Source organism: Plecotus auritus (assembly GCF_963455305.1).
Source record: "Plecotus auritus genome assembly, chromosome: 3".
Taxonomy (NCBI): Eukaryota; Metazoa; Chordata; class Mammalia; order Chiroptera; family Vespertilionidae; genus Plecotus; species Plecotus auritus.
The window spans coordinates 141,355,732-141,373,593 of NC_137772.1; the positions used below are offsets into that span (position 1 = coordinate 141,355,732).

At 38.0% G+C, this 17,862-nt stretch overlaps 2 protein-coding genes across 7 annotated transcripts in view; one reads left to right on the top strand and one right to left on the bottom strand.

Annotated features, from left to right (window-relative positions):
- Positions 1 to 2,492, top strand: part of CEP290 (centrosomal protein 290) — a 122,602-nt gene extending 120,110 nt beyond the window's left edge. For 4 of the 5 annotated variants that reach the window (XM_080660528.1, XM_080660530.1, XM_080660529.1 and 1 more), the window contains one exon: positions 1,791 to 2,492. In XM_080660528.1, coding sequence (XP_080516654.1) covers positions 1,791 to 2,021 — 231 coding nt within the window. In that variant the 3' untranslated portion in view covers positions 2,022 to 2,492. The remainder of the gene's footprint in view (positions 1 to 1,790) is intronic. The other variant, XR_013960144.1, reaches the window with a different exon arrangement.
- RLIG1 (RNA 5'-phosphate and 3'-OH ligase 1) lies at positions 796 to 14,718 on the bottom strand. 2 transcript variants are annotated; one of them, XR_013960145.1, is made up of 8 exons: positions 14,495 to 14,718; positions 11,464 to 11,581; positions 8,679 to 8,774; positions 8,178 to 8,294; positions 6,171 to 6,368; positions 4,265 to 4,434; positions 2,581 to 2,991; positions 796 to 972 (listed from the first exon to the last, which is right to left on the bottom strand). XR_013960145.1 is itself a non-coding variant. In XM_080660533.1 (7 exons), exons 1-7 carry the CDS (start codon positions 14,582 to 14,584, stop codon positions 2,803 to 2,805), a joined length of 978 nt encoding a protein of 325 aa, XP_080516659.1. In that variant the 5' UTR covers positions 14,585 to 14,714; the 3' UTR covers positions 796 to 2,802. The 2 variants fall into 2 exon arrangements, 1 of the variants encoding a protein (XP_080516659.1); XM_080660533.1 differs by having other exon boundaries at positions 796 to 2,991; positions 14,495 to 14,714.
- Between the last annotated feature and the right edge of the window lie 3,144 nt (positions 14,719 to 17,862).

Consider the following 17,862-nt stretch of genomic DNA (forward strand, 5'->3'; position numbering starts at 1 on the left):
ACCAGTTGACCGACTGTCCCCTGGTGGTCAGTGCACATCATAGTAAGCAGTTGATAAGCCTTAGCATTTCATTAGCATATTATGCTTTGATTGTTCAGTTCTTCTGCCATTCAGTCTATTTGCATATTACCCTTTTATTATATAGGGTTATTACATAAGATAGTATTACTAGAGGCCCGGTGCACAAATTCGTGCACCAGTGTGTCCCTCAGCATGGCCTGCAGGATTTGGCCAAAAACGACTCTCTGACGTCCCCCAAGGGGTCCTGGATTGCGAGAAGGAGCAGGCCAGGCCAACAGACCCCACCAGTGCACGACTGGGGCTGGGGAGGTTGGCCAGCTGGGGAGGGACCGTGGGAGGGCTCCAAGGCATGTCCGGCCCTCCTCAGTTAGTCCTGATCAGCCAGACCCCAGCAGCAAGCTAACCTACCAGTTGGAGTGTCTGCCCCCTGGTGGTCATTGCATGTCATAGCGACTGGTTGACTGTCTGCCCCCTGCTGGTCAGTGCACATCATAGCGAGCAGTTGAGCGGCAATAACATATCATTAGCATATTACGCTTTGATTGGTTGAATGGATGACCAGACACTTAGCTTATTAGGCTTTTATAATATAGGATAAATGTTTTATGAAAATAGCTTATGAAAAGTTTTATGGTCACCTTGTTTGAATTTTAAGTATGTATCATAAAAATTCCTGGGACTACATTTTATATTTGACCTTGACATTGCAAAGTCCATTATATTCATCTGTTAAAAAATATATAAAAGCTACCAAAAAAACTGAGATAAAACAAATAGGATTAAAGAGTAAATTTATTTTTTAATTGTCACAAATATAGAGCTCATTTTAATATTTTCTTAAGTTTTTGGTCACATTGCAAACAGTGTCTTTTATTTCCTTTTGAAAATCTTTTCAGGAATAGTTCCCCTCCCTTAAAAAGATATTTGCTATGCTTTATGTCTTTCAGGAATCTGTAAATAGAACAAAAGAACATGATATGAAAGTTACCTAGTGATTATTGGCTATTCTAAAGCTCAAATTGCCTCTTCACCAGATGCATAGCTCTTAGGCAAGAAGCACTAGAATTTCCCTGATCATAAATATATTTATAAGAAATTGACCATTATTCATTACAAATAACATATTTGTAAAGAAAATATAAATGAAGCCTAAGCTAAAGAATCTTAACCAAAACAACCTTAATGCCATGTGAATAGCCATGTCTTTTTGCTTGCCTCACTGAGTATCTGAGAGTATGCTTTGGAGAAAGATTAAATCCCCCTCTAATTTAAGAGGTAATAAATTTTAGTCAAAGACTAGGATATAATTTACAGAACAGATAATTTGATTTGGCAAATCAAGTTAGTTACTTATACTGCACAATAAAACCTTAACAAAATCTTAATACTTCAGTCTTTGTATTTGCTATTCAGGTTACTTTGGTGCTCATGTTTATAATTAAATCTTTTAGTTTAAACCTAAGGAGTATATTATATACTTACTAGAGGCCTGGTGTACAAATTCGTGTATGGGTGGGGTCCCTCAGCCTGGCCGGCGATTGGGGCTGATCGGGCCAGGAGGTGGCCAGCTGGGGGGAGGGGCCATGGGAGGTTGGCCAGCCATGGGAGTTTGGCTGTGAGAGCCCACTGACCACCAGGGGGCAGCTCCTACATTAAGCGTCTGACCCCTGGTGGTCAGTGCACGTCATAGCTACCGTCTGGTCGTAATGGTCCCTTAGGCTTTTATATATATAGATTGATGTCTTTTAAAGACAGTATATTTCTCTTAGGAGGAAATAAAAAAGCTGAAGAAAGAACTGGAAAATTTTGATCCATCGTTTTTTGAAGAAATCGAAGATCTTAAGTATAACTACAAAGAAGAAGTGAAAAAAAATATTCTTTTAGAAGAGAAATTAAAAAAACTTTCTGAACAATTTGGAGTTGAATTAACTAGTCCTGTTGCTGTTTCTGAACAGTTGGAAGACGAAGAGGGAAGTTCTGTCAATTTCCCCACTTATTAAAGGCCAGCTATAATTAGTTTTTATTTAACTATTTACAAGTCTCTGACCTACATGATATCCTTTCCAATACCCTGTACCTTTACCTGAATTTGAAATTTTAGTAAATAAAGTTGTATGAAATTTTTAACACATTAGAAAAGTATACATTTGAAGGTTTTTTAAAGTTAAATTATGAGTATCAAGTAGGCAATGAGTTATAGTGAACTTCTGTACATTCATAATGTTTTAAGTTTTTAAATATGAGAGTAACAATTTTAACATTTAAAATTGGGGTTTTATATTCTTACCTATTATATGTGTCATGGTTCTTAAATTTTATATGTATTTATAACTTGTATATAAGTTATAAATAAGGCTGAGCCATATGTCTTACAATAAAGCTGAGCCATATGTCTTATTAAATGTCAAGCAAGATTAAATTAAACTCAGCTTTAAGTATTTAATTTTGAAAGTAAATGATCCAAAATTGTTGGTTTCATTGTCATCTTTAAATTACTATTCAGTTATAGTGGACAGAATCCAACCCTTTGTACAAGCTGGGAAGCTTACTATTACTTACATTTTTAAATCCAGAGGTTAAAATTTGCTGATTCTAAATAAGACTTTGACTAGATATTTCCAACTGGAAAATTCATTTCTTCAAATGCTGGAAGACTTATTTCTCCATTAGACACTGAACAATAAATAGGAACCTTGAGATATTTTCACCTTTTACACATGGCAGAATATTCAAGATTCAAATATAATAACTATAAAGCTGGTTTTTAATGACATTTCCAGTCTATTCATCGAATATTATATCTTTGAGCCTACTAAATTTCTGATGATCTATTTTTGAAAAATGATTAAATAGACATTTAGTATCAAAAGCACAGTCATGTTTGTTCAAGTTCATGTTAATAATAACCGGTTTTGAATTCATGTAAGTATCTGGAATTGGCCAGCATAAACCAAGATGATGGCGATGGACCTGGAAAGAGAAAGGAAGGTATTAGCTCTAACCTGCATTTTCTTCATTGTCTTAAAAATATTTATTTTGTGTGCCTACCATCTTCCAGGCACTATTTAAGGCTCCCCTTTATCTTACCCTTTATTTTTTTCATAGCTGCTTCTCCCCCTGACATACTACGTATCTGTTTATTATCTATCTTCCCCATTAAAATGTGAGCTTCCTGAAGGCAGACATTGTTCACCTGGACTTCGTATTTGTAGTTCCTGGAAACATGCCAGGAACATAAATTAGGGGCTCCAAAAAATTTAATAATAGAGTCTGTTAATAAGTTCAGAAGCTAACCAACTGTGGGTAGGGAGACAGTCTAACCAAAGGGAATATCATGTGACAGAATGGTGTATATTTTCTCTGTAATTATTTAAAAGTATGGTTAGAATATATACAATGTGGATATGTTTGGGATATGGGGGTGGAGGCAGTTCCAGAAAGTTGAGTAGGGGCCAGATCATGAAAAATCTTAATGTCATTAAACATTTTTATGAAGGAAGTAACATTCTCATTCATTTATAAAGAATGAACAGGACAGGAATAACACTGAAAGTTAATGTTTAAGAGGGTTATATAATAACTCAAGTTGTGAATCTGGGCTTAAATTCAAATTCACAACTAATTAATTGGAGAGAAAGATACAGATTCAATAGACCAGAATCTTTAAGAACTGAGAATTGTATGTATGAAGTAATGGAGAGTGGGGTTAAAAATGCTTCAGTGTTGGGAGTCAGGGGGTTGATATAACTAGGTCCAGTTTTGAACATGAATTTTAAGAACCTGTGAGAAACCAAATAGTCAAGTCCAGGAGACAGACAGAAAGGGCACAAAATATAAAATAATTCATTCTGTATATTTTAACTGACCCTTGGAACTTTCTAACCAACAAACTCTATAACCAAGTCTGGGAAATGCTGGATTAAACAGGATTAAAAGCTGTCATTACAGAATGTCTCAGAGCACTAATATGCAACATGAATTTCCAAGAAGGGAATATGTTGTATGCAGGGTTTTCCAGACATTTCTATCACTTTAGTTCTGAAGCACATCTAGAACAACCGATGCCCCACAGAACAAGTACAATGGAAAACACTATCATATAAGAATGGTGGCATGTGAGATAAACAAATTAAATTTGAGTGCACCATCAGAATTACTGCAATTACTAGAAAGCATTTTAGTGCCACTTCTACTTTGAGGAATATAAGAGGACGTAACTCCACAAGCTGTTTTCTGCCATTACCTTGATTAAACAGCCATCATTGCAATGCCATACTATTCCTTCAATTTTACCCTCTCTGCAACCTTCAAACCAGGACAACAGATCACTGTGCTTCAAGGTAGGTAGATTTCTTATTTGAAATGCTCCATGTGGTATAAGAAGATGTAATGGATGCTTCTTGCTTCCTAATCCTAAATGATAAAATCTTGCCATTAGCTATACAAAGGTTTCAAGAAGAATGAGAACATTTACCTTTCCAAATAAAAATGCCTTTTAAAATATTTAAGAATATATTTACCAAAAAGTTTAGTTGGTTTCCTTGCAGAGAGATATGCTACAAGCACTCTCACTCAAAAGTGGCACCATATCCCATTAAGTTTAAATTCTACCTTTGTGCACTCTATATCAGACTATGACCTGTGGGCAAAATCTAGCCAGATGCCTGCTTTCAAAAATAATGTTAATGGAACACAACCATGCCTATTCATTTAAGTACTATCTATGGCCTGTTTTCAGAGGTATGGCCCACAAAACCTAAATCTTTCCTATCTGGCCTTTTATAAAAAAAGTCCACCAACCCCTGCTCTACGCTCTACATCATTAGCCACATTCAACTATTATTCAATGTTTGCCAAACAGCCATGCCACATTTCTGACAATTTGTATAATTACTTTCTTAGCTTCTTTCTGCCAATCAGTCTGCTTCTGATCTTTATATAGGATTTTGCCATTCAAGCTGCACTGTTCTTGGGTCTGTCTTCATCCAACCCCCTGTCAACAACGTACTCCATAGTGCCCTGGGACTTGTACTCAATTCATCATTCACTGCCAATTCTTTATTCACTTTACACTCAGCTATTAATGCTACACTAATTACCTAGTCATGAAAAGCATACCATGCTTTTCATTCAGCTCAGTTCACCTAAATTTTAGAAAGCAATGAAAAGTTACATTTGAGTAATTACCTTTTATAAGTAGTTTTATAATGTTACTAAAGGCCTGGTGCATGAAATTCATGCATGGGGGGGGTGTCCCTCAGCCTGGCCTAAGCCCTGTCACAGTCCTGGAGCCCTCGGGGAATGTCCAACTGCTGTGGAGGCGGGAGACTCGGCTCCCGCCACCGCCACTCCGCTCACCAGCCATGAGCCTGGCTTCTGGCTGAGCTGCACTCCCCCTCTGGGAGCGCACTGACCACCAGGGGGCAGCTCCTGTGTTGAGCATCTGCCCCCTGGTGGTTAGTGCGCACCATAGCAACCGGTCATTCCGCTGTTCGGTCTATTTGCATATTAGCTTTTTATTATATAGGATTATAGGAAAGAACAAGAGGCTAAACATCAACATTTTGTACTAATAAAACTTACTAGGTAAATTTCTCCATGGACATAAAATTAAAAGAAATAGCTATTACCCTAGGCCTGTGGTCAGCAAACTCATTAGTCAACAGAGCCAAATATCAACAGTACAACAATTGAAATTTCTTTTGAGAGCCAAATTTTTTAAACTTAAACTTCTTCTAACGCCACTTCTTCAAAATAGACTCGCCCAGGCTGTGGTATTTTGTGGAAGAGCCACACTCAAGGGGCCAAAGAGCTGCATGCGGCTCGCGAGCCACCGTTTGCCGCTCTGTTGACTAATGACTTTGTGACCAATGACCTAGACTCTCGACTCCAATAATTACAGGCTGTTGTTCCTTGTGATTAAGCCCCTATCCCAGTGGTCACAAACTCATTAGTCAACAGAGCGGCAAACCACAGCTCACGAGCCACAGTTTGCGACCATTGCCCTAGGCTACTTAACTCAAGTTTATTAGTCACTTCTCTCTGTGTGTGTGTGTCTGTGAGTGTGTGTGTGTGTGTAAGTTGAACCTAGGTTGCCCTTATAAATGAATTACTATAATTACAACTGAACAGAAAGAGGCTTTACTCACCATATGGGTTTCCATTAATATTTGTCCCTATAAGCTCCAGCGTCTGTTCTAAGAGGTCTGATAGTGGCACTGCAGTAATTTCCAAAAGACCAGAATCATCAGGATGATGCTTCAGTACCAGGGCTATTTCAAATTCATAATTAACTACAGAGGAATGCCAGCAATACTGCTTGTTGTTTTTCTCCACTGGTACCCACCCTATCATTTAAAGAAAAAAATAGTGGTTTTTTTTGGCATTGTCTTTCTCTGCATTGAGACAAGGTAATTTTTATTTTTGTTGTAAATTTTCCATATTTTCTGGATATTGTATTAGAGCAGTCTTGGGCAAACTACGGCCCGCGGGCCGGATTCAGCTTTTCTATCCGGTTCTCTTGCTCTCCCCTCCGCTCCTTTACTTTGAATTTATATTAGTTCACACAAACACTCCATCCATGCTTTTGTTCCGGCCCTCCGGTCCAGTTTAAGAACCCATTGTGGCCCTCGAGTCAAAAAGTTTGCCCACCCCTGTATTAGAGTCACTTTTATATTTAGTAGAAATAACAGTTTTACTACTTTTTAAATCATAATAATTTTTAAATAAGGTTTCATTTTGATTCTGTTGAGAAATTAACTTGATTATTCACTATAGAGCACTCAGCATTTTTACTAGAAAATTTAACTTTTCAGTAAGAATTGAGCACCATTTTAAGACACAGAATTAAAATCCTTTTTTAAAATTAAGTTTTCTCTACCTTCTCTCATTTCAGGGACAACAGACATAACTGTTCTACAATTTATTGTACTGTCTCCATATTTACTGGAAAATGTTTGATTCATACTCATTGAATGTTACTACTATTCCCGTCCTAACTTCAGTTGCTAGAATATACTTCCTCATTGTGCTTGCTATGACATACAACATTGTGGCCATCATATCTGTGGCTGTCGTTACCCAAGGTTACTATAATGACCTTTTTCTTGGTATACTAGTCTCCAGAGAAACCCACCTCCCCTCCATTTTTAACTCAGTTTCATTAAAATAATGTAAATTTATAATCTTCATGACAAACTTCAAATTCCTTTAGATGGAATACAAACCTTTTAAGATCTGAGCCCATTCCACATCTCCAGCCTCAAATTTTAAAATCGCCTCAAATGTCATACACTCAAACATTCCAGCCAAAATAAAGTGTTAAATAAAATTTCCAAAAGACTCCACGGGAGTGTGCCTAAGTAGACCCTCCCCCTTCCTTTCAGCTAATTTCCTGATTCTTAAGCTTCAGTACAGATGTCACTCCCCTTACTAGAAAACCTTCTCTAGCCACCACAGATTGGAGTATGAATTCTTCCTCTTTTCTCTAACTGTAATCTGTGTACCTTTTCCTTTTGATTCTTAAATCATACTGTTATTGATGGATTTCCCCATCATGTCTACAAGATCTTTGAGGATCAGGGTTCTCATCTTCATTTTGTATTACCAGAACCTAAGAGTACTTTGCACCTTACAGGTACTCGAGATATGCCTGTTAACCTGAACCTTAATCTGGGGTATCTTTCTACTCGGCACACTTCTGCAAAAATTTTCCCTTCTCTAGTAAAACTATTTGTGAGATATTTATTTTCACCTCCCTTAATTAAAACAGTCTTCTAGGACCTTCGCAAAATATATACACATTATTATCCCCAATTAAAAAAGTAAAGGCTTCTTAATATCTCATTTTAGAAAAGATCAATTATATCATCTATCCTGACAACTTCAAGGCTATTTCCACTCAACACTTTATTTTCACAGACTACAGGTAGTAAACTGTCCATCTTAGGATTCTAAACCAGAGAGGACATTCTCTATATGAAACATCTTTGGTATAACTGTTACTTAACATAAATTAGACTCAAATTTTGTGCTAAACAGATAAATACTATGAAAAACCAGATTAAAGTTAAATTCCATAATTTCTGATCAAATGGATCTTTTGTTCTTTACATTAGTAAACACAAAACTGCATTTTAGAAGAGATTTCATGATACCAGGAATGTGTCCATTTTCATCAGGCATCGGATTTCCATTTAATTGTTCAATTTCCTTCGCTGGTATCCAGCACTCTGGAACAGGTTTGAAGTCCTCCTCAACATTCCAAAAAAATTCTAAAAGAATCAGATAATCTTATATGTGGCATTACTTTAAAAAATATAAAATGCTGAAAAATTTGAAGTGGGAATAGCTAATAAACCCCATAATACCAAGTATCATATAATTATTTTCCATTCATTATCACCACAATGTGACTATACTTCTCAGGGTTAGGGTACTAACACGTTAGCTATTCAATTTTGTATACACCACCATTTTCAGATACAGGATAACAGTCTAATTCTTTTACATAGAACAATATTCAATTCTAATTTTTTTTCCCAAAGTACTTAAATTGTATATAAGGCTACAATGTATAGAAACAACACAGCAAAAAAATAACACAAATTTCAGCAAATTAAATCATGAAAAGCTGAAGAAAAAAAAGACCTACTAACCTTTTGAGTTTTGTTTTGAATGTAGAAAATTTTTAAATCTTTTTTCAGCTAGTTTGTTAGGTTTTCTATCTAATCGAGCCCACAGATATGGCTGACCTAAATAAATTATAAAAGAAAAAGAAAAATATTAGGAGGCAAACTTACCTTAAAATAAATTTCAGAATAAAATTTTCAATAAATAGTAGGGTCACCTTCTCCAAGAGAAGCAACCCTAGAAGACAAACTGAAATAAGCAGACCAAACAGACACATCCTACCTAGCGATACCTGATACTGTAAGAAAACTTAAGTTTTGGTTAAAGAATGATGGGAAAGCCCAGCAGGCGTGGCTCTGTGGTTGGACGTCGACCTATGAACCAGGAGGTCACAGTGGATTCCCGGTCAGGGCACATGCCCTGGTAGTGGCCTAGATCCCCAGGATGTGGCGTGCAAGAGGCAGCTGATGAGTGATTCTCTCTCATCATTGATGTTTCCATCTCTCTCCCCCTCTCCCTTCCTCTCTGAAATCACTAAAAGTATATTTTTTTAAAAAATATTGATGGGGATGAGATAAAAAGGAAGTATGTGACTCTTTATAAGGCCATATTTTATTATCACTAGCATTTGTGAGAAACTGAGTCTACCTCTATACTAAATAGAAATATGACAGTGAGACTAATGAGTTGCACCTGGTCTCAGTGAGACTCCCGGAGGGTTCTGCTGCTGAGGCTGCTGAGTTAGCAGGAAGATGTTTTTGTGACCAGCAAAATACAGAAATCCCCAGCCTAGACTCTATTTCGGATTCCCTGTTTTAAAGTTGTTCCCTGTACACATCAGGAGTTCCTGATTGGAGAGAGTGTGTCTTGCTAGAGCCTGGGGTGGGGTAGAGGGGGGCAACAGGAATTTTCACCCGGCCTCTGCTGACCCTTTGCTGCGAGACAGTTTGGGTTGTGATGCACATCCTTACTTTTAATACCCTTGCTATATTATGCATCCTCCACCTGTAATAAACTGTGAGCTGTAAGCACTGTCATTACTAAGTTTTCTTTAGCAAACCTTATTCAACTGCTACCATTATACATAATCCCACATAATGATGCACAGTGAAGTTTCTTAATATTAATAGAGAAAAACCTGATTAAAATTATATTGTCATTTCTTTGAATGGACCTTTGTTCTTTTTACTAGTAAACACACACACAAAAAATTCTTTAAGATCATTACTATTTAAAAAAAACACAGAAAATAACAAGGATGTGGAAAAATTGGAAGTCTGCAGTTGGTAGGAATATAATTGGTGCAATTTCTATGGAAAACTATGAAAGTTCCTCAAAAAAATTAAAAATAGAATTATATGATTCAACAATTCCACTTTTGGATATATACGCAAAAGAACTGGAAGCAGGGTCTGAAAGAGATATTTTTACACCACGTCATAGCAGCATTGTTCATAATAGCCAAAAGTGGAAGGTGCCCAAGTGTACACTGATGGATGAGTGGACGGATGTGGTATGTACATACAATGGGACACTATCCAGTCATAAAAAAGGAAATTCTGACACATACTATAAAACATAGGTGAAGTTTAAGGATATTATGCTAAGTGAAATAAGCCAGTCACAAAAAAGACAAAAACTGTACGGTTCCAGTATTTGTACTGGAGGTACCCACAGTAGTCAAAATCATAGCAAATAGAATGTTGGTTGGCAAGGACTGGAGGGAGGGGAAATGGTGAGATGTTTAATGGGCACAAAGTTTCAGTACTGGAAGATGAAGAGAGTTCTGGTGAAAATAGTAGCACAACAAGGCAAACTGTACACACCACTGAAGTGTACACTTGAAAATGGTTAAGGTGGTAAAATTTTATGTTATGTGTATTTTACCACAATTAAAAATGGGGAAAAAATACATTTCAGAAGGGATTTCCTGATACTAGAAATATATTCAATTTTCATTTAACTGTCTTATCTCTCTTACTTGAATTGAGGTAATTTCACCAACCAAAAGAAACTAAAAAGATTATTTCTCTATTTGAATTTCTACTTTTTTCCAAGTACATTAAAATAAAATAAATCAGAGACATTGTCAATAATAATGAAAACAATGAATCAGCACTGGGATCAGCTTTAAGGTCAGACAAACCTAGGTTCTATTACCAGTTCTTCCACTCATTAATTCTATGGTACTAGAAGCCCAGTGCACGAAATTCGTGCGGGGCAGGGGGAAAGTCCCTCGGCCCCGCCTGCGCCCTCTTGCAATCCGGGACCCCTTGGGGGATGTCTGACTGCCAGTTTAGGCCTGATCAGTTCTAAAACAGTAGTCGGACATCCCTCTCGCAATCTGGGACTCCTCGCTCCTAACCGCCCGCTTACTCACTCCTTACCGCTTGGCTCGCGCCGCTCCTTAGCACTGCCGTGGGGGGGGAGAGGTTCCCGCCACCACTGCTGCGCTCGCCAGCCAGCCGTGAGCCTGGCTTCTGGCTGAATGGCGCTCCCGCTGTGGGAGCGCACTGACCACCAGGGGGAGGCTCCGGCGTTGAGCATCTGCCCCGATGGTCAGTGTGCATCATAGCAACCAGTCATTCTGGTCATTCCACTGTAAGGGTCACTGGGTGTTTATATATATATAGAATAGATATATATAGATTGGATAAATTACTTAAGTTCTCTGAGCCTCAGTTTCCATACCTGTAAAATGGAGAGCTTATTGTATAAAATTAGAGATAACATGTATAAAGCAATTACCAAACTGGATGGCCCTTAATGAGTATTAGGTAATAAATAATATTTGTAGAAGTTTTATTTTACCTTTGTAGGTAGTAACATAACAACATGTTCCATCCACTTTTTCTGTTGGAATTGCACTGTATATATCTGCATCTAATGCCTTGTGACTTACAGTTTCAGTGGCCAAAACTTTAAATGTCTTAAAAAAGAGAGAGAGAAAACTGGTTTAACAGATAGCATCTACACCCTCATACATACTCTCACCTGGAATGTTCTTATAATTTCACTAGTTCTAAGGAACAGTCTGTTTATCCTTAAGACAATTTAAAAATATTTTGTCCATGAGGTTCTCAGGAATCATTCCCTCCTGTATGATACCACAGCAATACCTGTTTTTCTTTTTTTGGCTAATAAAACCAAAGGATATTTTTTCCAGTGCTTTTTAGAGCGAGTGAAAGGGAGGGAGCAAGGAAAGGGGAGAACGAGAGAAGCATCAATTGGTTGTCTCCCACACCCATCTGACCCCGGCTGAGATGGAACCTGGAGCCAGGTAAGTGCCCTTGACTGTGAATCGAACCAAAGACCCTTCAGTGTCAACACTCTAACCAAGGAGTCACACCAGCCTGGGCAATACCTGGCTTCCCACACAGATTATTAAACTGTTCACGTTTCTTTATCCACCATAATGAGCTTGACACCAGGAACTATGTCCCATGCAGTGCTGTATTCCTAGCAAAGGTGTTCAGTATGTTCAATGACTTGTTTGACAATTATTTGCTAAATACCTCCTGAGGGGTTAAGCATTGTTTTTGGCCCTGGGAAATATAGAGGTGAACAAAAAAGTACATGACTTTGTTGGAACTTTCATTTTAATGAGGGAGGAGACAATAGTAATAAAATGCAAAACAATGTTAGGTCTGATTAAGCGCTAAAGAGAAAAACAAGTAGGGGACCTTTCAGCATTATTAGAAGTAAATTGCACATTTATGACTTTTCTACTATCAGAAGACAAGACAAGAGCATCAAGAATGGAGGAAACAACTGTTTCTAGGGTTCCTACCAACTCTTCATGTGTCATTTTTCATTTCTGAGAAAGGCTTATGCCATTGTCTGTCTAAATTATTTGATGTAACATTCATCTTACATAATGTGAAAAAACACAGCACAATATAAACATTACATTCATATGTGACAGGCATTGATTTGTTATTCCACCCATCTATGCTTTCATTGGTTGGTTCTTGTATGTGCATATGTGCTCTGACGGGGGATCAAACCTGCATCCCTGGTGTAAGACACTTTAACCAACAGAAGCTACCTGGCCAGGGCCTGATTCAGTTCTTTTAAGATAAAAGTAAATGGGGAGTTTATTACTAATTTATGACATAAGTATCAGAGGATATCAATCTAACCTGTAGTGGCAGAAGCGAGGTCTGGCCCCTTAGTGTGTATTTATGTTTACATTTATCAAAGATCCTAGAGAAGAGATCACTGTGCTGGTGGAGCTCTTGATTACAAACATCCCTTCCATAATACAGTATCTACCACTACAACGTAAGATAAAAAGTGGTACAAAGCTCTCCTTCTTTACTGCCATCAAAGACTTTAACTAGAAAAATAAGGCATGTGTGTATAAGAACTAAGACAGTAGAGTGATCCTCTACAATTTTGGGGTAGGGATAATGTCACAGAGAAGATCTGATTCAAAAAATTAAAATTCTGGAGGTGATCTAGGTAGAGTACACAGCAAAAATAAAGACAGAATTGTGCCTGGTATGCTCGCAGGATGAAATACACACTTCGCTAGAACAGAGACTTCACTTCAAGTGAGATTAGAGAGCAGACTGGGCCTGATGAACAGGAAGCCTTGAATTATAGTTAAGGATTTGTATACTATGCTGCAATTAATACTACAAGCAATGCTTATAAACTACTCTTAATTGCAGAGGGAAAAAGAAGGGACTTATTTTTCCTGGTGGAGGAAACTTTCACAAACTACACTCCACGCCCAGCCTACAAAGTTGAGAATCACAGCTAGAGTGAACTATTCATTATTCAGGATGACAATGTTTCACATAGATTAGGTTTGTTAGGAGTTAAAAAATAAAAGCTTGACAACTACTGCTACAGACATTTAGTAGTAAATGTGAGGTTTTAACTAGAAAAACGTGTAATGATCATTCTGGGGGCAAGAACAATTAGGTAGAAATCAGGTGTAAACATATTAAGACTGTAACAACAGTGATGACAGTAGAAAGCAGACTAGAAAGAGAGGTTATAAGTAAAAAGCATCAAGGTGAATGGAAAACTGGCACGAAATGACTCCAGGGTTCATTCTTTAATTCAACAGATATTTATCCAGTGCCCACCATGGGACCAGAAATAACATGGCAGTGTGGGCCTTAAAGGTCTTTTAGTCTGGAACACAAGAAGGCCGGTGAGAATAATGTCAGGGGGCTGGCGGTCCATGAGTAGGCAGCACCCAACTGATAACTGGGGATTCTGCTATCAAGGCTTTGCTATATTCTAAGGAATGATCCTAAAACAGGTTACTTACCTTATACATCAGTATTTACTAAGAACTCTAGGTGTAAAACTTGGTGCTGAGAGAATAGGAAACCTTGAGATGGGAACCCCAAAACTAGAATAAAGTAGGTAATTGCTGGTATGAGAGTCTGATCTTTAGTGACCGAACTAGGCTGGTTAGACCGGGTAAAATAAAGCAAGTCTTCTACAAACGCCACTCTGTCACCATCCTCTTGAAAAGAGGTAAGACTTGCACTGCGGTGATTATGTAAACACTTAAAGGAGTTTTTCCCAAAAGTAGTAACCTGCGAAGAAAGGAGTATGATTTAAGATGTGGGTTTCCACGCGGGGGCAAGTGTGAATCGCCTGACCAGAAAAATTCCCTTGCAGATTTCCTCCCTTGCAACAGACAAGGTACAAAGACCTGGAGCTCCGGTCGTAGGACCCCGACCCCACACCTCCCCAGCCAAGCGTGCAGGAAGACGCCAGCCCACAGGGTGGCTCCAACGCGTCCGAGCGCCCTCCCGCTCCCGGGGCAGAAACGCAGCCAGCGCCGCGGGGAGAAGCGCGCGGCAGCCCCAGCTACCTGATGCTCCCTTTTGGTGGAGGGCTCCTCTTTCACCTCCGTCACAAACACGCAAGGCATTTTCCGCTGCACGGAGCCCAGGCGCCTCATGGTGGGCACCACACGCAATGCGAGTGGAAAGCGTGCCTCGGAACAGCGACGGGTCCCTGCAGGGAGAGGAGGCAGCAATCGTGCTCACTCTTCACGCCCAGGCGCAGCGTCAGCGGCCTCGACCACCTATACTGAGCGTGGGGCGGGGACGTACGCCGGAAGCGTACCTGGCCGCGGCGCCTTCTGGGAGTTGTAGTGCTGGAGCCGAGACACCTCCCCCTGCTCTGCCACGTGTTTCTCCCCGGGTTCTTGAAAAAAACAAAGATCCGTTTGTGGGTTGTGTGTACTTAACTACACGTAGTAACCGACGATATTTATGATAATTAAATAATATCAAGTTATAAGTAACGAATCATTTCAATGGCGATTTAACGCCGTTCTGATGAAACCTACTTGCCTGTTCTCTTTAATAAGTTCCTGGGGGAAGCACTGTAGAAGATTAGAAATATCCAGAGATATCCCAAAGCCGAACGAACACTGATTTCCCAGTAAGAACGTTAAAAAATGCTATAATTAAAACACCCGGGGCAAAATAAATAATTACCATTTGGATTACCCCTCGTTTTGAACCGTAATGTGGTCAGAATTGGTTCTGATGTTCTTTACGGAGTGCAAACCCAAACCACAGGAATACCTGCAAGCAGATTTCAATCTCATATTTTTTTTATGGGAATCTCGTTTTATCTTAATATGAGCTCCAACAGAGTCCAAATGGCTTGAGTCGTTGTAGCCAATCAACTGCAGAACTAAAACAGCTTGGACTATTTCTCAAAAGAACAGTGAGGATTGGGGTGGGGGCTTCACCTGATGCCAGCTGCAAGAACTTGGGACCAGAACCTTCTTAGCATTTTATAGTCAAGAATTAGTGACTTTTTTGTTCCTCCAAAGGAATCCTGGAAAGCAGCTTCCTTCATAAGTCTCAAGGGGACAACAAATAACCCTCACAACTATCAACTGTCATTTCCCAAACTGCCACAGAATCTTCTAGGTCCGACATTCTATCATTTTTGAGAAAGGATTATCTTAAAAAACATTCCACTTGCTTTTTGAATAATACCAATAAAGTTAACAATTCCTCAAGAAAGCACTCTTTTATTTCCAGTGCTTTTGTTTTGTTAGTGCCTGAGGCAAAGCCTGTTGCAGAAAGGGGAGTCCAAGTCAGGAGAGAGCCACAGGACCAATCCAGGCTTAGAAACTGGCCTCCTACTCTGATGGGTAGTAGCTAGCAGCTTTGCCTGATTCTCACAAGCCTGAAGAGCCATCACGGAGTTACTGCCTGCCCCCACACTTAAAGTGGTGTTACTGGATTACAAACGGGAAGAAAGACTTTCTTCTGTGACTGATGTGCATGTGTTCTAACATGCACCTATCATGAAAGACACAATGTGAGTCTACCTTGACCAACACAAAATATTTACAGAATTTTGGGGCCTACCCCCAGCTGCAGAGGCAAATTTCTCATCACTTCATTACTAGGAGTAAAAATCCTCATTGATATGGTCATAGCTTTCCCTTGAAGATGAGAATGACTTTAATAACAGGAAAGAAATGAATAAGGAAAAGAAAAAAGAAAGAAAAGTTAAAAAGATGGAGATTAGAGTTCCGGGCATTTTAAAGACCACCAAAATGTACGGATCTATTGGCTGTTCTTTGCAATGCCAAAAAAAAATATTTTTTTTAATTCCACATTTTGGTTTTTGCTGGGTTTAATGGAATATAGTTGTTCACAACAAACTTCAAGAGGTAAAAACATTATTTTAGCCTTTCCCAGGTGTACTGTAAAACATGTTTTTCACAATGGCTTTAATCAGGGCGTTACATGTAATCATGCAATAATGGTGTTTGGTAACAGTATTTGCAAATAGTCCAATGCAGCTAAAACTTGATAAGTGGAGAAGGAGTTTGTCTGGAGGTAAAGACCACTTAAATATATTTATTAGGGGTGTTTTCCCCAGTAAATTATGTGCCTAAAATGGTTACTTTATTATAGCATTAGTAAGGCAAAGTAAAAGACAAGATATTAGATTTTTCCTTAAATCTTTGCTAATATATTTAAGGGTTCAGCCAAATATTTATTCTCTACTTCATAACTTACTTTGAATACTGCCCAGTTCTTTTTAGAAATATCTTTTTATTATACTCTCTCATTTAAAGTTATAGGCAAACAATTTCTTCTAAATATTAGTTTCTTGTTTTATTTCCTAGATTTTTACTCCAAAGTATTATATTCAACAAGTTCATACTAAGTTAATCTGTTTTACTTAGACAACAATGGGAATCCATATGTTGATCTTTTAAGTTTCCAAATGAGTGCATTTCAATTTAAAAGTGCATTTTAATCTAGTGTAATCTGCCATTTCTATGGCATCTTCTAAGTCACCTACTATAAATATTTTTTAATTTCTGCTAGGTTCTAGTACTTTTAGTAAAGATAATAAGATGAAGAAACACTCAACTGCTGATTGAAATGTCTCATTCTACAATCAAAGTATATCACTTGGCTTTCAACACAGTCTCAAAATTTGCAAGTGCTCTGGACCCTTTCTACTCTAGGAAGAAGCTCTTTCTCCTTTTATGATGGATGAGTAATGAATGGAATATAGCTACAAGATGAATAAGTAATCCTGTTTATTTTCAGGTACCTATTAAAATATTGCAATCTGAATGATTCTTTTTCAAAATCAGTGGATAGTAGTGAGTATATATTTTAATAATTTATTATCTTAAAATATAGATAATATATTTACCTATTTAAAAGTTTAGTTTTGTTTTCAAACCATATGTAGAAAAATAGCCATTTACTTTGCAATACTTAATACTTTTGAGTTATACAATTATGAGCTAGTTTATGTTCATATTCAATCAGAACATTGAAAGAAAATATACTATTTTATTTTTACTAGCTGTTTTTGGTTAATATACTAGAATTGAGTAAGAGAAATACTGCACAGTATTCACTAAGGCAAACTAACCTACAGTTATAGGTGAGGTCATTTATGATGAGCAAACAATGGATTTGATAACAGTGAGGAAAATTCTGGAAGTTTGAGTTTGTGTGCTTACTAGCAACCACTTTCAACATTTCTGCAAAGCTAGAGAAGGTATCTTCTAATTTAAATTTCTTTAAGAAGTATCTATTGTGTAATATACTGTCAACAGGAGGTCAGTTTTAAAGGAATAATACTGATAGCCTGAAAGACTGTGGAAAAGAAATTATTTTTCCCCTTACACACTGATAGTTCTTATATTTGTATTTCTGCAATTTTTATATTAAAAAC

What these genes read in the sequence shown, in the direction of transcription:
- RLIG1 (XM_080660533.1), bottom strand. Translation starts at nt 14,584, where the DNA reads ATGAGGCGCCTGGGCTCCGTGCAGCGGAAAATGCCTTGCGTGTTTGTG. An exon ending in CCACCAAAAGGGAGCATCAG is followed by an intron (nt 11,582 to 14,494) that starts GTAGCTGGGGCT and finishes CTCTTTTTTAAG; the next exon opens with ACATTTAAAGTTTTGGCCAC. An exon ending in TATTAATGGAAACCCATATG is followed by an intron (nt 4,435 to 6,170) that starts GTGAGTAAAGCC and finishes TTTATCATTTAG; the next exon opens with GATTAGGAAGCAAGAAGCAT.